This window comes from Typopeltis vanoorti, chromosome 6 (assembly GCF_054136105.1).
Source record: "Typopeltis vanoorti isolate ZY-2024b chromosome 6, IOZ_Tvanoo_1.0, whole genome shotgun sequence".
Classification (NCBI taxonomy): Eukaryota; Metazoa; Arthropoda; class Arachnida; order Uropygi; family Thelyphonidae; genus Typopeltis; species Typopeltis vanoorti.
The window spans coordinates 84,833,577-84,850,991 of NC_143554.1; the positions used below are offsets into that span (position 1 = coordinate 84,833,577).

General features: G+C 34.4%; 1 protein-coding gene across 1 annotated transcript in view; it reads right to left on the bottom strand.

Annotated features, from left to right (window-relative positions):
* Positions 1 to 11,231: 11,231 nt before the first annotated feature.
* Positions 11,232 to 17,415, bottom strand: part of LOC150105649 (uncharacterized) — a 31,275-nt gene continuing 25,091 nt past the window's right edge. Inside the window, exon 3 of the mRNA XM_090394971.1 lies at positions 11,232 to 11,615. Within this exon, the coding sequence (XP_090251097.1) occupies positions 11,575 to 11,615 (41 nt within the window). The 3' untranslated portion in view covers positions 11,232 to 11,574. The remainder of the gene's footprint in view (positions 11,616 to 17,415) is intronic.

Genomic DNA, 17,415 nt, shown 5'->3' on the forward strand with positions numbered 1-17,415 from the left:
TTGGAGAGATCTGTTCTCGAAACCAAACGTTGTGCTTTTTAAGCCATTTTCGGCTTCTAATATATAGAAGTATGGTCTTACACCTGGCAACCAAAAATTGTCTGCCATCTAAAGACATTCACAGCCATCCATAGCACAATAAGATTCGGATGAGCAGTGTATTGATAGAAAATGACGGTCTCACTATCCACTAGGCAAACCAGGCCGGCATATATTAATTAACATTTTGGGCTGATGAAAACTTATTCCTTGGCGTCATAGAATATTTTAGTCCTTATCAGTCATTAATGGATTATTAATCGCTCATTAAAAATCTTTCAGCATTGCTTCATCTATCAAAAATTGCATTAAGACTGAAAAGAAAATTCCTAGAAATTGGGACATATATGTATAGTTAAAAGCAGTAGCACCTATTAAAACATGACTTGAGTCAGTACCGAACTCTTCCACATCTAAAAATCTATTTACACCTTTTATTCCATAAAGCGAGTATGCAGAACTGTTTTATCCCAACTTTTGGTATATCGGTTGGCAGAAAATCTCAACTTTTAGTTTTGAAGCTGAATTCATGGCTATTGATGATTTGTAAAACCTCTTCGGGTGAGGATATGGAGAAAAAGTGCCACCACTTCATAATTTTAAACTTTGACACTCGTATCGTTTTCTGAAATAGTGTGAGTTCTCTGGTTTGATTTTCTTTTATAGTATTTGAGTGCCAATAAATAAAAAAAACGATTGATGATCGGGAGCCATATGTTGCTCCAATTATAATACTATATTATTTAGCTTTTCTCTAACGAACCATTTCATTCAACATGAGATATCTCTCCATGGACCGACATTCTAACCTTTCCTGGCACACTCGTGTCGCATCTGCAGCATCTTCAGCTAAAAAATACATTAAATTAAATATTTTGCACCCTTTTTCTCTCAAGCCGTTACTTTTGCTATGTCTAGCGACTTTATGCATATTACAAGTCTGCTGCAACCTTAGTACATTCTTCACATTTGGGATTTCACACCTAAAATCTTGCTACAAATTCTTGACGTTGTTCTGAAAAGAGCAGTTGACAAACTAACGGCTCCTCTCTAATAGAATCTCTCCAGCAACTAGACTTACAAATGCGGCTCCTCTCTAATAGAATCTCTCACCAACTAGACTTACCAACGTACAGTTTCTGCATCCCTATTCTACAGATATTTCGATGGTCATTATTCATCACAATTGGCATCCATCATTTCACTGCTGTTGTTCAACTAACAATTACACAAGTAATAGTTTACAAACATCCGTTTTTAGTAGAAATGGCAGAAAATGAATGTTGAGCAACTGATTCACCAAACTTGCACCTCCCTTTTATCTTTCATGCCATCAACCTGTGGAACAGCCCTACTCCATGAAGTATTTCCAAAAGGCTATAACTTCCAACTCGTGAAAAAAGAACATTAACAGATTAATTTTTTCTTGATGCTCTCAGAGCTTTCTGGAAATTCGATTTACTTTAAGAGCACCAGACTTCTTGAAGAAAGAGTGTCATAGGTTCCATTTTAGTCACCGACTAGACGAATTTTTACTAGACATTTCTTCAGTCGTTTCCCGGGTTATTTGATCTTTGTCACGAAGTCAACATTTTTGATGAGCAAGTGTGGATCTTTGTCACGAACCTAAGTTTCCTTCCAATAAACTCAGGGTTTTAGCCCAGCATCTCAGTAAATCTACATCATACTATTACAGTGTTAGGGTTTAAGGTCATAAGATAGAGCCAGTTGCATGCTGTGCCCTTTTTCTCCTGAAAAGCCTTCATTTGTTGATAAACTGAGCTCTATCTTATGGCCTTAAACCCTAACACTGTTATAGTATAAGGTAAATTTATTGATGCTGGGTTAAAAACATGAGTTTTGAGGCCTCATCCAAATGTGGGCAGGAATGGGTCTACTTCTCCCATGGTAACCTCTTAAGAGAGTGCATATTAGTATTTTTGCATGTGTGAATTAATGAAGCAATCTTAAACACCCATTCTCATGGCCGGAATCGAACCCAAAGCTTCTTGCTGGAAAGCAGATAATACGGTAGCCGCTCTGCCACCCCCCACCCCCACATACACACTAGTAATAGTGGCGTAGTGATATTCGCATTACATTCCTTTTCCAGTCGGTATGGTGGATTCCTTTCAGCAGAAGACATATGCGTGATATGGAATGACGATTTTGTTATCTGGCCGTTCTACACAATTTTTCACGTAATTATGCAACAAAAGCATCTCATTTTCAAAAAAAAAAAAAAAAAACCACGTTGTTTTCCAATACGTTTCCACCTACCTCATTTTAATCTTCTACTTCGCCATATGCTAAATCACAGAGTTTCCTAATTGATTAATTGGAACAGGTGAACCAACCCTGGACTTTACAAGTCCTGATCCGATAGCATTAACTGGAATTTTTAATGGATATGTATAAGTGGAAAATATTGTTTACTCTGTAAAAATTCAAAATGACTTGATGCAACTTCTTGAGAGAGAGAGAGAGAGAGAAGACATGATATCCAGTACCTAGAGGGAGATGAAACAGTACTCTTATGTTTATAGCATGACGTAACTAAAATGTTGCCACTTGATTTTGATTTTTGTATAACAAAAGATTTGTTTAAAAATCACTTTGATAATTAACTAGTTGGTATAAATTTTAAGGGAATTGTCTGCATTAGCTGGCGATAAAAGACATTTTAAAAATGTATTAGGTATGTCATCTGCGTTAGCAATAAAAATTATTTTAAATATAAATTTTTGTTGTCAACGGTTTTCGTTTGAGTACTGATATCAGCGCCCCAGAGTCAGTGTGTCAGGAAAAAAAAGTTATTTGAAGTCTTTTGGTGGTTAATGTTGAGAAAAATTTGTGCAAGTGTTAGCAGAATTTTGGCGAGTTCAGTTAGTATTCCAACGAAAAGTATTGTAGCAGTATAAGGTAGGATATATGAGTTGTACTAGTATTTGTTTTATTGTTTCCTTTTCTGTAGAAGAAAGACCAGATTTTCATTAGTCATATTATCATGTAGCATATTTTGCTGTTTACGTATACACTTAAGTGTGAATATTGCCGATAAATCTATAAAGCATTAAATGAGGGCAACAGTAGAAGCTAATATTTTAGTGCAACTTAAAATAATAGTTAATATGAATAAAGTTTATTATATATATGCTGCCAAACAGTTTTCTGATTCTTGTATAAGTGTGATTTAGTGATTTGAATGAGTGGTGTTTTTTCTACCTGATAAGTTTCTCCCATGGCGATAACAGTGAATTTTTGTCGTCAAACGGTTATGAAGTAAATGGTACGTTTTATGCTTTCTTGATGATACTGAACTGAGGAAAAGCTTAAAAGTGGGACTTTTGCATCCTTGATTAGTAATAATCAAGGATTTGAAGCAACCCTCATCTGTTGCTTCCAATTGCTACGAGAACATTTTTTCCCTGCAATTTGAAGCATAATGCAATATCTTTTGTATTAACAGGTTTTGGTTTGTGAAGGAAAAACATGCAAATAAAGATTTCTCTTATTAAAAGGTTACAATGATGCATGCATTTAACCTAGTAAGCATTTCAGTTGCTAATTGAATGAGTAAATAAGAAATTTATGAATTAAGTAAAAGGATTTACCTAATAGGTAAACAAATTAGATATAATACGTTATTATATGAAATTTTTTTTTTTTTTTTTCACTGTCGGGCTTGCTTCCCTTACTGGATGTTTTCATTTCTTTTCAAGGATGATCTAACTTTGAGGATATGTGATTAAATTTACTAGTTAAGTATGATGTTTTATTATTATTTTTATTATTATTATACAAATACCTCCTGGAGTCATGACTCATCACGGGAGGCTATAGTAAGATATAATCTATCAGATATAATGTTTATCATACCTCATCTTAAATTGGTTAAATGTTTCCAAACTCACCATCTCATTTGGCAATAAATTCCACTCACCAACCACTCTCCATGCAAAAAGTCATGCCACATTCTCTTACGTACCACACCTTTATACAATTTCCAAGAATGACCTCTTGTCTCTATCCCCTTCCCTCCTTCAACCCTTTGAAAAATATCCTCGGTATCTGTTTGATAAGCACCCCTTAGCAATTTATATGTCTCTATCATATCTTCCCTCTTTTGACTGTCGTCTGTAATCCACATTCTGTCAGCCTGTCTTCATAGTCAGTATTCCACAACTCTGATGTTGCTTTAGTTATTCGCCTCTGAACTTTTTCCACAGCTTGCTTCTCACCTTGAAACGCAGGTGACCAAATCAATGCGCAGTAGTCCAGATGTGGTCTAATCAAAGCCTTGTACAGCTGATATTGACCACATCCTTATCTCTACTTGTCAGTGTTCTTCTTAGTATAATGGCATTTCTTTGTGCTGTTTTTATTATTTTTGCAATATGCTCCTTGAACTTCAATTCTTGATCCACCAATATCCTAAGATCACACGCTTCCCCTACCTCCTGTAAGACAACGTCTCCAATATGATACGCAGCTGTACTTTTTTGAGATCCAAAGCAGTGGCGGCCGGTGAAAATTTTAAGTAGGGATGTTGCATATATAGTTTCTATATATGCAACATCCCTAAATATACGAAACTATAAATATACAAAATTAAAAAAAAAAATGAAAAAATAAAATTCTTTTTTCCTAATCACTAACAAATTTATTAATAAATAAATTTACATATTACAAAATTGCTTTATTAAAAATATTTTACCCTCACCACGAACACACACCAATAATAAGTTTCGTATCTCACAGAAATAACGCGCGCAAGCATACAATTTATCTGTAGCGACACTGCTCTTTGAGCAGTGTCGGATTCACTTGTTACGTACAGTGACAAGTGCAAACGAATATCGGCGAAACTAGCTGCAATTGACCGAACGTGATAATTCCGACGTTAGATCTCAATGCATTTGTTTCGTAATCTAAAGCGTTAATCGAACAAATCCAATTATTAACTATTCAAGCAATGTCGAAACATAAGCTGTAACCGTTAACATGTATTGCATTTATATAATGTTGTAAGCATTGTTATTATTTATAAACACAAACAAAATTCAATTTTTTTCATTTTTTCCCTTGGGGGGGGGGTGCTGCAGTGTCGCAGTTCTTATGTACAAGCCGCCACTGATCCAAAGTGCAAAACCTTACTTTTTGCTGGTGTTGAATTGATATCCCCCACTTATGGCTGCCCACATAGCCACTTTATTCAAATCGCTCTGAAGCACCAGTATATCTTCATCATTTTCATAATAACTTTTCCTAGCTTATCATCGTCTGCAAACAGCTGAATATGCTGAATAGAGGCTCCTGGCCATTCAGCATACCCTACGCTTATAAATATTTACTTCGTATTCTTGACAACTCAAATATTTGGTAATTTAGTTGTTTGCGTAAGTATACCGGGTCAGGGACAGTTCACTGATTCCAGTTTTGGCAATGACATTGTTGCTATTTTTATGGCTTTAGAATTTACAGGATTGAATGCAGTAGCATCTGTTTCTCATTTTGTTTTCATACTTTTATAGTTCTGTAGTATCCGAGATATTACTACAGTTCCGTAGTAATATCTCGGAACCGAAATATTCTTAGACTTGGTTTCGACAAACTACGGCCTATAGACCTTACCCGACACTTAACTAAGGATGGTGTTTAAAATGAATTTCGTGACAGAATAATGAAATCGTTGTTTTCTTATCCTTAGAGTAGTGTTAATATGACGCAGCCATGTCCCTTCGTTTGCTTATTGTCTATGGCCGCTTTCGAATCACATGTGCAGTTCCAGCAGTAACCGTATGTCACCCTCCTCGCCGTTCGAGGCTACCAATACTTGCACTCACAGTGATTAGTTAGCACTGGTTTGATTGTCAGGCGAAGATAATCACACGTATCACGAGTTTACGTCGGTGAATATTGCTTTACATACACTCCATGCATATAAACAAATATGTGCCAATATTCATCAGATAAGGCTGATCTGTCCCAAATTTTCCAAAAATCGGTTTTGTACACAGTTACGTTCTGCATTTTTAAATAAAAATTGTGTAAATTTTGTTTTATATCACGCCATATGTATATAATCATATATAAGTGCATGTGATATTCTCGATTTTGTCTCTTGGCTAGCATAAGTTTAAGATTTAATAATTTAAATACTCACACTACGTGCAGGCGCAAACTATTTGTCTGTTTGCTTACTTGGGAAATGGAGTAAACCAGGTTTAAAATAGCTTGGTATCTTTAACATATATTATACCCAATATATATATATATTCATTTTTCTAAATTAACTGACCTTTTACTAAATTATTGGTAACCCTAATATATATATATATATATATATATATATATATATATTAGTCTTATTAAAAAATAAGACTAATATATATATATATTTAATATATATTTAATCTCTTATTCTCTTAAAAATTTAATCTCTTAAAAAATATATATTTAATCTCTTATTAAAAAATAAATTTTTAATAAGAGATTCTTATTAAAAATTCCTTGTAGCAACTTGTATAAGTAAAGTTGATAAGGCTCTGTATTACTGAAACCTTGGAATTTAGGGTCTAGCTACTCACTGAGGAGACCTCAAAAAAGGTTGAAACCGGTCTGGATAGTGACCCCACCCATAATGTATTGCAGTATACATCTTCTAGTGAGATGTGCTTTACATTATGGGAAATACTAAGAATAGTGATCAGAGCTTTACCCACCTTTACAATGAGTTGCCCTGGTGTTGCACCATCTTTAGACTTGAACTATGTTTCAGGCGCAAGCTTAACTGTTTGCTTACTTGGGATTAGGAGTTAAATAACCAAGCTTATAAAATTACTTGGTAACCCTAATATACAGTATCCCCAAGTTAAAAAATTCATTACATATACTACATTACATGATATATATATATATATATATATATATATATCAGTACCAGGAGATAGTCGGATTGATGACAAAGAAAATGAAAAAATTACAAAGTATCGCGATTTGCAAGTCGAAGTTGAACGAATCTGGCAAAAGAAAACGAAAGTTGTTCCCATAATAATAGGTGCTTTAGGCGCCATCCCTAAAACATTGAAAAAACATCTAGAAGCACTCGAGTTAGATGGATTAAAATTTGGGCAGCTGCAAAAGGCCGCTTTGTTCGGCACAGCATTCATTTTCAGAAAGTATTTCCACAACTCATAGGCCCTTGGGTAGGGCTCGAATTAGTGGAATATAACCAGCCTTTTACTTAAGACTGAGGAAGCAAATCAAGCTTTGATGAATATTATATATATATATATATATATATATATATATATATAATTTTTTTTTATGTTGGGCCCATATACAGGAGGTTGGCTGGTCAACCTATAGTACGTTAGTACCGTATATGAGTGGTGGGTTGCGAAAGGAGAAACTTGTTTACGTTTGATTTGAATGCCTATATGTTGTATCCCTTGGGAAATACGTCTGGGGGGAAGACTGTTCCACAGTACTCTAGTAGCAGGGATGAATGAGGAGGAAAAGAAACTTGTTCTGTGGGTTTGAAGGTGTTCTGTGAAAGGATGTTGGGCGGCAGCTGTACGTGTTCCAATGTGCTTAATATAGGGTGGGGGAATTATTGATGCTGTTTCAGATGAGCATATCCCATGGAAATATTTATAGAATATACAGATTGCAGAGATCAATCGTCTATGTGAAAGTGGGGGGAATGAGTTAGTGAGGGATGAGTCATTTATTAGCCTAATTGGTCTACTTAGTCTAATTAGTCTACTTGCCTTAGTATCCCATAATGCAAAGCACATCTCCTTGCGGACATGGAGTATAATCCATCCATCCATTCATCTTCAAGGCACACTTTCCTAATTGGGTTGTGGGGAGCAGCAGCTTCAAGAGGGACTTCCAATGGTCACGATCCTCCGCCACCAAGCTCAGGTGTTCTGGTGGGACTCCCAGACGTGTCCACCCAGACATGTATAATGCTATGCATTATCTGGATAGTGACCCTTCCCATAATGCTATGGGATACTAAGGCAAGTGATGCGAAGTCATACCACCTTTGCCACGAGGTGTCCCAGTCCTCAAAGATACTTCAGGCGCAAACTTTGTTTGCTTATATATATATAAACTCTAACCTTTCCCCTCTCCGATACTAATGCACTGCACATTTACAATATGTTGGGAGTCATAAAAAAAGTCGCATAATCAAAAGGGAAGTCGCAACGCTGATGGTCTTCATATCAAACCTATTGAAGAATTATTCCTGTTTAAAAATCTCATTTTTTTTCCCGATGAACCTTATAATACAAATTGTTCAGCGTGGCATTTCTTATTCGCGTAACAGGATATGCTTACCATTGGCGTTTACTTGACAGACGTTTTCGAGCATAAGTATAAACCAATTATAATACCTGATAAAATTGATAAAAACACAATCTTTACTTCCTAAAAACATTAGAAAGTAACATATTCGATTATTTTCAATACTTTTTTGAAATATTAAAGTTTTTTTTTAGAATATCACTGTTCCAAAGCGTATTGGAAAATATTCCTCTTATGATGCACGACCGGAGATACTGCCTGCGTGGTTGACCAAGTGGTTAGTATACCCGCTCACGAGCCAAGAGGCTGCGGGTTCGAATCCTGCCAATAGTATGAATGTTTGTAGTTGCCCTACTAACTGTTTGCTATATGTACTGCTGTGTCCTGGCGCATTTTGATTTTTGATGTGTTTGTGCCATAAAAAAAAAAAAATCAAATCAAACCTGATACACTAAATAGCAACGTTTGGTGGAAATGGAGCTTCCCCAGTGTTATCACTCAGCAAGGATAATAAATCTAATGTTATAATTAATAATAAAAGTTGATTTCTGAAAGATATATTGACATGAAAACATACCTGGATACTTTTGAAAGGAAAATGATAGCAATTCGAAACACATTAATTTAGGATACATCAATGGCAATAAATACTGTTATTACTATATTAATGCTGCTGGCTGGTCATAATGAGAGGAAGTTTTATTTTTCAGTTGAAGGTGAGTTAGTCAATCTCATACAGAAGTAGTAAGGCTTTTTCCTTACCTGAATTCGTGTATTTTCATTCCTTATACAAGTATATCGGCAAGAGAACACATGCAATTAAGACAAAATATGGTTATTGTGCGATGGGTAACGTGGTGGATGGGGAATGTGGGTTGCTTGGCATAGAGTACCATCCCCCCCCCCCCGATGATTCATGATATGAGAACTCCATGGCGGTATCGCATAATAATAATAATAATCAAATATTTTATATCGTTGTTATTAGTGGTAGTAGTATCACTGAATATTTTATTACATTCTGTTCTTTTTCTGGGTATGATTATTATTGAGTATATTATTAGATTATATTCTTGGTATTGTTTTTATTACATGACACCTTCAAAGACTCATCTCCAGAGGTGAACTCTACTCCGCACAAACTACTATATACACTTCTTAATCCTACATCTATCTACACACAATACTACTACCACCATCTTTACACTACATCATCTATCGTCCACCAGTGGTATTTTTGTCTGTAAATTATGTGTGTTCTCTGGCCGATTTATCTATATGCTGGATGAAAAATCTGAGTTTCAGTGAAAAGAACTTTTGCTATTCTGTATTCTGTTTCTAATTTGTTTAAATTTAACCCTTCACGCATTTCTTCGTTTTTTTTCTCCTTATTTTCATTCTTATACTGTTTTCGTACACCTAAATACTGGACTAAAAATCCTTTTAAGTAATTAAAGTTGTAGATACTTTAAAATGGCTATCCTCTTTCCTTTCAAGAATATCTAGGTATGTCAGTTTCATGTCATTAATATTTGAATCCATTATTTCATTTATCAGCAAATATATCTTTTAGAAATAAACTTTAATTAGTGATTTTTTTTAATTAAGGGGATATTAAATCCCACATTGTTTTAAAACCGAATAAGAAACTCAAAGATTGGAATCAGAGAGTTTCATGCCGAATATAGTATAATAAACTATTAAAGTATCGGCGATTACTAGCGTGAGCTAATGCAAGTAGTCCAAGTTCGTAGTACAAACTCGAACCTTTGCTGCGAGTTGCCCGAGTTTGTACTACGAACTTGGACTACTTGCATTAGCTCACGCTAGTAATCGCCGATACTTTAATAGTTTATTATACTATATTCGGCATGAAACTCTCTGATTCCAATCTTTGAGTTTCTTATTCGGTTTTAAAACAATGTGGGATTTAATATCCCCTTAATTTAAATAATGTTTATATCGCCGAAATGAAGCCTATTGGCTCTTTATATATTTAAGTAACTTTAGTGATTTTAAAATTATCAGGTTTATTGGCCTTAACATTAGGGTATCTCCGTTTCTACAAAAAGATCCTATTCAATATTAGTATCTAAAAATAGATATGTTTTGAGATACTAATAAGAAGATTTTAATGAAGTAAATTTTGAAATGAACTGAATATGAAAAATATCAATTAATTCACATGCTAATTTTGTTATGATTAGTATTATGTCATTATATTTTTGTATACGTTAACAATTATGATGCTTAAATATGGAGATATATTCCTTGTAAGTTTAATATGAAGTGCATATAAACTAATCAATATAATTTAGAAACGTGCCAAAGAAGAATTATGTTAATTAAAATAGTGTCCCTGATGAAACAAATTAAGCTTTTTGTAACACAGTGGTATTTTATTCAGTAAAAAATTTGTTCAGTATAGAAGGTTTTGTTCGATATTACTAGAAAGTCAAATCAGCGATATCTGTAAAATATGTTTTGATTATTTAGTCAATAAGATGAAGAGGATTGTACGCTACTTATGATATATATCCTCTCATTTATTTACATGGTTAGTCTTTCTGATATAGTTATAATAAATATTACATTTTGAATTATTTTAGGCTTTAAACTGTAATCGTGTAATCTTTAAAAAATAATCGTGTTCTGTTTAGAGTAATGCACTTGTTCTGTGAGGCCTACTTTTCAATTTTTCTTTTCCAGAAAATTAAACAAGAAACATCGACAATTCAATCATGCACGCTTTTGTTCTTTATTCTCACAACTTTTATTCTGATAGTAGATAAACTTTTTTTTATTCTGATAGTAGATAAACTTTTAAAAAAAAAAGCCAATCTTTTTTTTTTCATTCGAGTTTTATTGTAATTTACAGAATTTCTATATGAATTTCGAATTGTTTGGTTAAAACACACAAAGCAGTCTGGATTTGCACTAAATATTCCTATTAATGAGTTAAGTGAACTGCAGCAGTGTTAGGATGTAGGAAACTGTGAATGCAAGACCCACTCATTGTGATGATATTGTCCAAATAACATATGGAATTATTAGTTGTAAGGGAACATCCTGTTTTCAGTCAGCCCAATATAAAATATGTTATCACAACACATGAAAGTCGTCACTGTTAGGTTAGTTAGCCAGTTTATTTCATTTTCCCCACATTTCGTCTTTGTTTTAGATGGACACATGGGGAATGCCTTCCACGGAACCATTTTAGCCTCTGCTGGCGAAGAATAGGGCTTCTCTTTTCCCACCTGGGAAAAATAAATGATAAAAATAAATACATAAATGAATATTAATAAATTAAATAACTTTATTGAAAGTCTGCAGCAGTTTAAAATTATAGTAATTATTAAGTATTGATTAATAGGATTGGTCAAAACCAATGAATTACGCAGTAATTCATAGTTTTGATTCGGCGCATTCATGCGCTGCGGTATTTATTCTGATTTGGTACCACGAAATCTGAATTTTTGCGTACCACGATTTGTATTATGGTCGCATGATCTAAGGGGGTCGCAATTAGGAGAGGGAAGACTTCCGAGTTCTGGTACTCAAGATTCTTCACTTTAAAGCATTCCTTCTTCAAAACAGACAAACTCGCCGGAGAAATGTGTGTTCACGGGAGAATTAACAAACAAAAGTACGTTTGAGGGGTGGAGTTGGACGGATTTAATGTAATATAGTGTGTGGCACCCATCGATGAATCCTGACATTCCATGCATATACTATTCATAATACGAATAAAAAAATAATAATGAAGAAAATGCCGACTAGCCGGTGCAGTTTGATTTTTCCTGGTTGTACGCATGCTCATTCATCACACACACACACATAATAGAAGGTCGATAACACAGTCTCCGAAAATATCCACAATACAACATAACACAATAAAGAAACACAGAGAACAACAAAACAAAAACAAAAATCCATGTAAAAAGGAAAAAAAAAACGCTTTCACATTCAGTTCACGAAGGGCCTGAAAGCAAACATAATGTTCACTATCACTTACATAAATTTAAAATTAGATAATTATTTCCTTCTAAAGCCTTCATTATTCTAAATTCCACTTATTATACTTTTCATCAGGGATCGGCAACCTTTTTCGAGTGAAGAACATTTTTGATATAATTAAAAAAAAATCCGAAGAGCAGCGCTTCAGTTCAAGCTGGGAGGGGAGGAGGAGTTTTTAAGAAATACAATAGAGTGGGAAAACGTTTTACACAATAAAATCTATATTTTGAAATATTGTTTACTAATACTAAAAAAACGTAACAAACAGCAATTTAGATACGAATTAATGCGAGTTGCTCGCAGAAATACGTCGAGCCAAAAATTGAGAAAAGTTCAAACGCAACTATTTTCAAATATATACGAATATATATTTACTTACTGGACATGTATACGAGTCCAATATATACACACATATATTGGACTCGTATACATGTCCAGTAAGGGCAGGCAAACTAAACTGACGTGCGTGACTGCGCGTGTGTAGGCTAAAAGTTACAGAGCCGCAATCACGTATTCAAAGAGTTGCACGTTTCCGACCCCTATTTTACATTCTTTCCATAAAGAGGACAGTGCATGTACATTCGTCATACCTGGTGTTTTGTGTTAGAAAATGGAAAACTTAAGATCTCTTTCTTATTATGTACTTAAATGTGTGGTTTAAACTTTGTTGCATTCATTTGCTGTCTTTATGTTTTAAGAGATAAAGTTGGCTAAGGAATCACTTCTCATCATAATAAGAACAGCTCACTTAATGCCTGCTCTCATCATTCGCCGCCAGAAAAACATCAGATAACAAATGTTTGGTCCAGATGGTATTCTTCCAAAGTACTGAAAACGATCGAGAATTAACACTTCTCCTATATCGTCTGTGTAGATATCCTATTTCTCTGAACCTACCGATATATAGCCTGTGCCCCCCCCCCAAAAAAAATGTGAATAAAATATAAAAAAAGACGAAGTAGCTATTAATTTATCATTCTTTACTTCAGTTTTCTTTACCTTTATCTTAGTTCTCTCGAAAATAAGAAGATCATCTAAGCAAATCAATCAATCGTCATTACAAGTATGAATTTCACCACGCTTACTCCACTGTATCCCTTAACTACCATTACCCATTCTTGGATACAAGCATGAAAAGTTTCGGCGAGACTCCTATAGTCGCTCTTTTCTAGGAATTTGATCATTTTCATTTTTTCTTAACCATTCACCAGCACATATCACTCTTGTGTTAGAGGATTTGTGACCTCGTGTGTAGGATTGACATTCAAAAAAGAAAAAATAACCTTTTTGCAGCTTGCGGTTTATTTAGTTCCTTTTTCGTATCTTTGCTTTAGGTGAAATTGGAATTTTGGAGGGGATACATTAGGTAAAAATGATACGTTTAACTCCAGTTAAGAGATTTTAGCCAGAAATGAAGTATAACTAAAAAATAAATAAATAAAGAATGTAATTTACATAATAAATAATTCTGCCTGGTAGATGCAGATAAAACCCATTATTACTACCCAAACATAATCTTCATGACATACCCGTTATAGTCAAACATGATATTTTATTATCTTGTTTGACTATATATGAAAACATTTTTCTTCCCATAATCAGACAGGAGTTTAGACGTGCTTCAAAACTGGAGTTCAGATGTATAAAACTGTAATTAAACTATTAACCCAAAATACAGATTTCTCCTTTTATGATTTTACATCTAGAATACTATTTAAATATAAAGAGCCAATAGGTTGCATTTCGGCGATATAAACATTATTTAAATTAAGGGGATATTAAATCCCACATTGTTTTAAAACCGAATAAGAAACTCAAAGATCGGAATCAGAGAGTTTCATGCCGAATATAGTAAACTATAAAAGTATCGACGATTACTAGCGTGAGCTAATGCAAGTTGTCCTAGTACGTAGTACAATCTTGGGCAACTCGCAGCAAAGGTGGTAAAGTTATGATCGCTATTCTTGGTATTTTCCATAATGTAAAAACACATTTCCTAGGAAATGTATGCTGTTATTACATTATGGTGGAAGGTCACTACCCAGACCGGTTTCAGCCTTATGAATAAGTAAAGCCGTCTCTAAAAATTCGGACGATCCCTAGGGCCACTCAATTGTGGGCGAAAGACCGTCCATCTCAGCGTTGGCTCCACTCAGTGATGGCCTTCCACCCACCACCACCACCACCACCACCGAGCAGAACCGCTCATATTCCGAAGAAAAGCATTCACCGACAAAGCCCCTCACCGGGCCGTGCCGAAAAACACTTTCCCCGGAGACTCAAATTGCTCCCTTAAGGCAAAAACCTTAAGAGAGCGAACTCATATTTGCAATCTCACCGGTTTCAGCCTTTATTGAGGCTTCATCAGTGAGTAGCTAGACCAAATTAATACCAAAGGGTATAGCGAAAAGAACTTATATACTCTGCTATACGAGTTGTCAAAAAGGTGCAACCATTAAGTTACTTAAATATAAAGAGCCAATAGCTTCATTTCGGCGATATAAACATTATTTAAATTAAGGGGATATTTCGGTTTTAAAACAATATGGGATTTAATATCCCCTTAATTAAAATAAATTAAAAAAAAAACAAGGCTGAACTATATTATCTGTTCTGACTAGTAAAGTTTGATCTCTCATCTGTTCTAAAGAACTGCCTACTCAAGTACTTCCATGCAAAAGGTACACTGAAAGCATCAGTTCATGAAATTAAAGGGGAGGAAACAGTATATTAAACTATATTAAGAAAGTAAAATCGGTATTATTAAATCCTTAAATTCTTGAAAAAGAAACTGTATACACTCAATTAATTAATGCTTCCGCTCATTACAGAAAATGATCTTTGACCTTATTATCATTAGAACTTATACCATCAGATATTGAATGCATTTCATTAACTGCAACAATCTGTTTTTACTGTAGCTTTCCTGTAAATTCTTTTAAAGGCAAAGCCTTCACAATTAACAGATAATCAAAACTTGGTTTCCGACGTTGGGAAGTAATTGGAATTGGTTTAAAGCTGACTTAATTAAGTTTAAAAAAATTATGATGCAGGGGAAGTAGTATTTTGCCGCACGTGCTGTCAAGTATCGTACCGAAGATTGCGATTTTGTTCCTTGATGAAGCGTTTATCAGCACGATCAAATAGGTCTTGGTAATAAATTAAGTTAAACGTTAGATCATTAAGAAACTTAAGAACGCATCCTATTTAGTGGTCCATTAATCTTTTCAATTGTGTGCCAGCTTTTAATATTCATTCAGTTGCTTTTTACCGAGTCATCATTAAATAAATTTTAAGCGACATCATTAGTCACTAATGATAAAAACTATTTTTCAAGTATATTTATGGATTGCGATGTCTAGAATGAATGCTTTCAAAGAATTCTTTTTAAATCTCGTTATCGGCAAAATTTAAATCGTCACCGATCTTTGGCATCAATTTTGATTTCCATTTTGTAGTAATTTAAGCTATAAAGAACAACTTCTCGGTAAGATTAATAGTAATTATTTTCAGTTCAGTGATATTTATTAAATTTGTAATTATTATTATTAATAGTAGCACTTTCTACCTCCGATGATGAGTTTTAGGATTCACTACCGCTGGCTGCTTCACTTATTAAATGTATTTTTGCCTGTTAATTGTCAGTATGACTGCATTGCAAAGGAGTGGGAAGAGGAGGAGGAACTTACCTTCATATGAGACTAGCTAAACTGACCTATAGTTGAAGAAATCCATATAAACATTTCTTACATCATGCCGAGATTCAAATGCAGGTTTTTTCCAACTACAGAGCGCTTTCCGTAATCTCTAAGCAAGATTATCCAGATAGTAGATCTTCTCTAAACGACATACATCCGTTCTCGTGGCCTCATTGCCAGGAACAATCAGTTATTAGCATCGGTTTTGATTTCTTTTCTATACGTTGGCTGATTTGGATTTACAGCCGAAGCAACTCAGGTTATGACACCAGTATATGTTAATTGTGTGTGTGTGTGTTCTAATGACCTGTTTGCCTATTTTGCACGATGAAAAACCCCAGTTTCCAGGAGGGAAACCCTCCCACTTCGTTATGACACCGGCTAACTCACTTTCAGTCGGAAAGCCCTGATAAAGGTTCTTCGCGTCCTAGAAAGGATTTGAACAAGGTACTTCAGACCAAATGACATTGTCGAAATTCGTTTCTATAATAACATTAAGAAAGCAACTCTGTATCTTCACACCAAGTTTTCACTCAACCAAGTCCATGTAGCAAGTATCCAAACCTGTGCTTCTTGTATCCTGCGCGATTACTATCAAAGCAACTAGCCCTTAGTAAGATCAACCTATCGCTGGGAATATATATATATATATATATATTTATTACTAAAATAAAGAGCCTAAAAGACTTCATTCTGGCAAAAGTACGTTATTTTTATAAAGAATATTATATATCTATTTTAATTTTATACCCAGATTCAAAATTTTTCTTAAACGCTTATGAGAATATAACTTTCGGCAATGTAGTTACTTTGGTTTGCTCTACTTAAAAGGCATGCATGGGCTACTCAGCCCATATATTCGGTTTTATAAGTGCGTTAATGTTTCACTGGCCTGACAGCTGTTTCGAGCTGTTTGGTTTTTATTAGAGACAGTGCCGGATTACCAAATAGGCAGAGCAGGCACTGGCCTAAGGGCCCCACGCCGCTTAGGGCCCCGCGACAACAGATCAAAATAATATTGATTTGATCTTGAAAGAAAATTATAATCAAGCTTTCTTAAATTGTTTCCAGAAGATAGAAAACATGAATCAACTCAAAAAAACAAAAAATGTTATTCCGGTAAAATAACAGTTAAATTGAGATGAATAAAATGCGTTATTTATCGAGATATTCTTTGTTGTTTAATATAGTGATTAATATGTTAAATGATATCTTACGTTTTTTTGTAGTCACACACGACGTTAGCGTATTAATGAATTACGATATCAATAAAGATTTCACTGTGAGAAATTGTATGTACATTTTTTAGCATTTATTAAACGATTATTCGGAGCACTAAAAG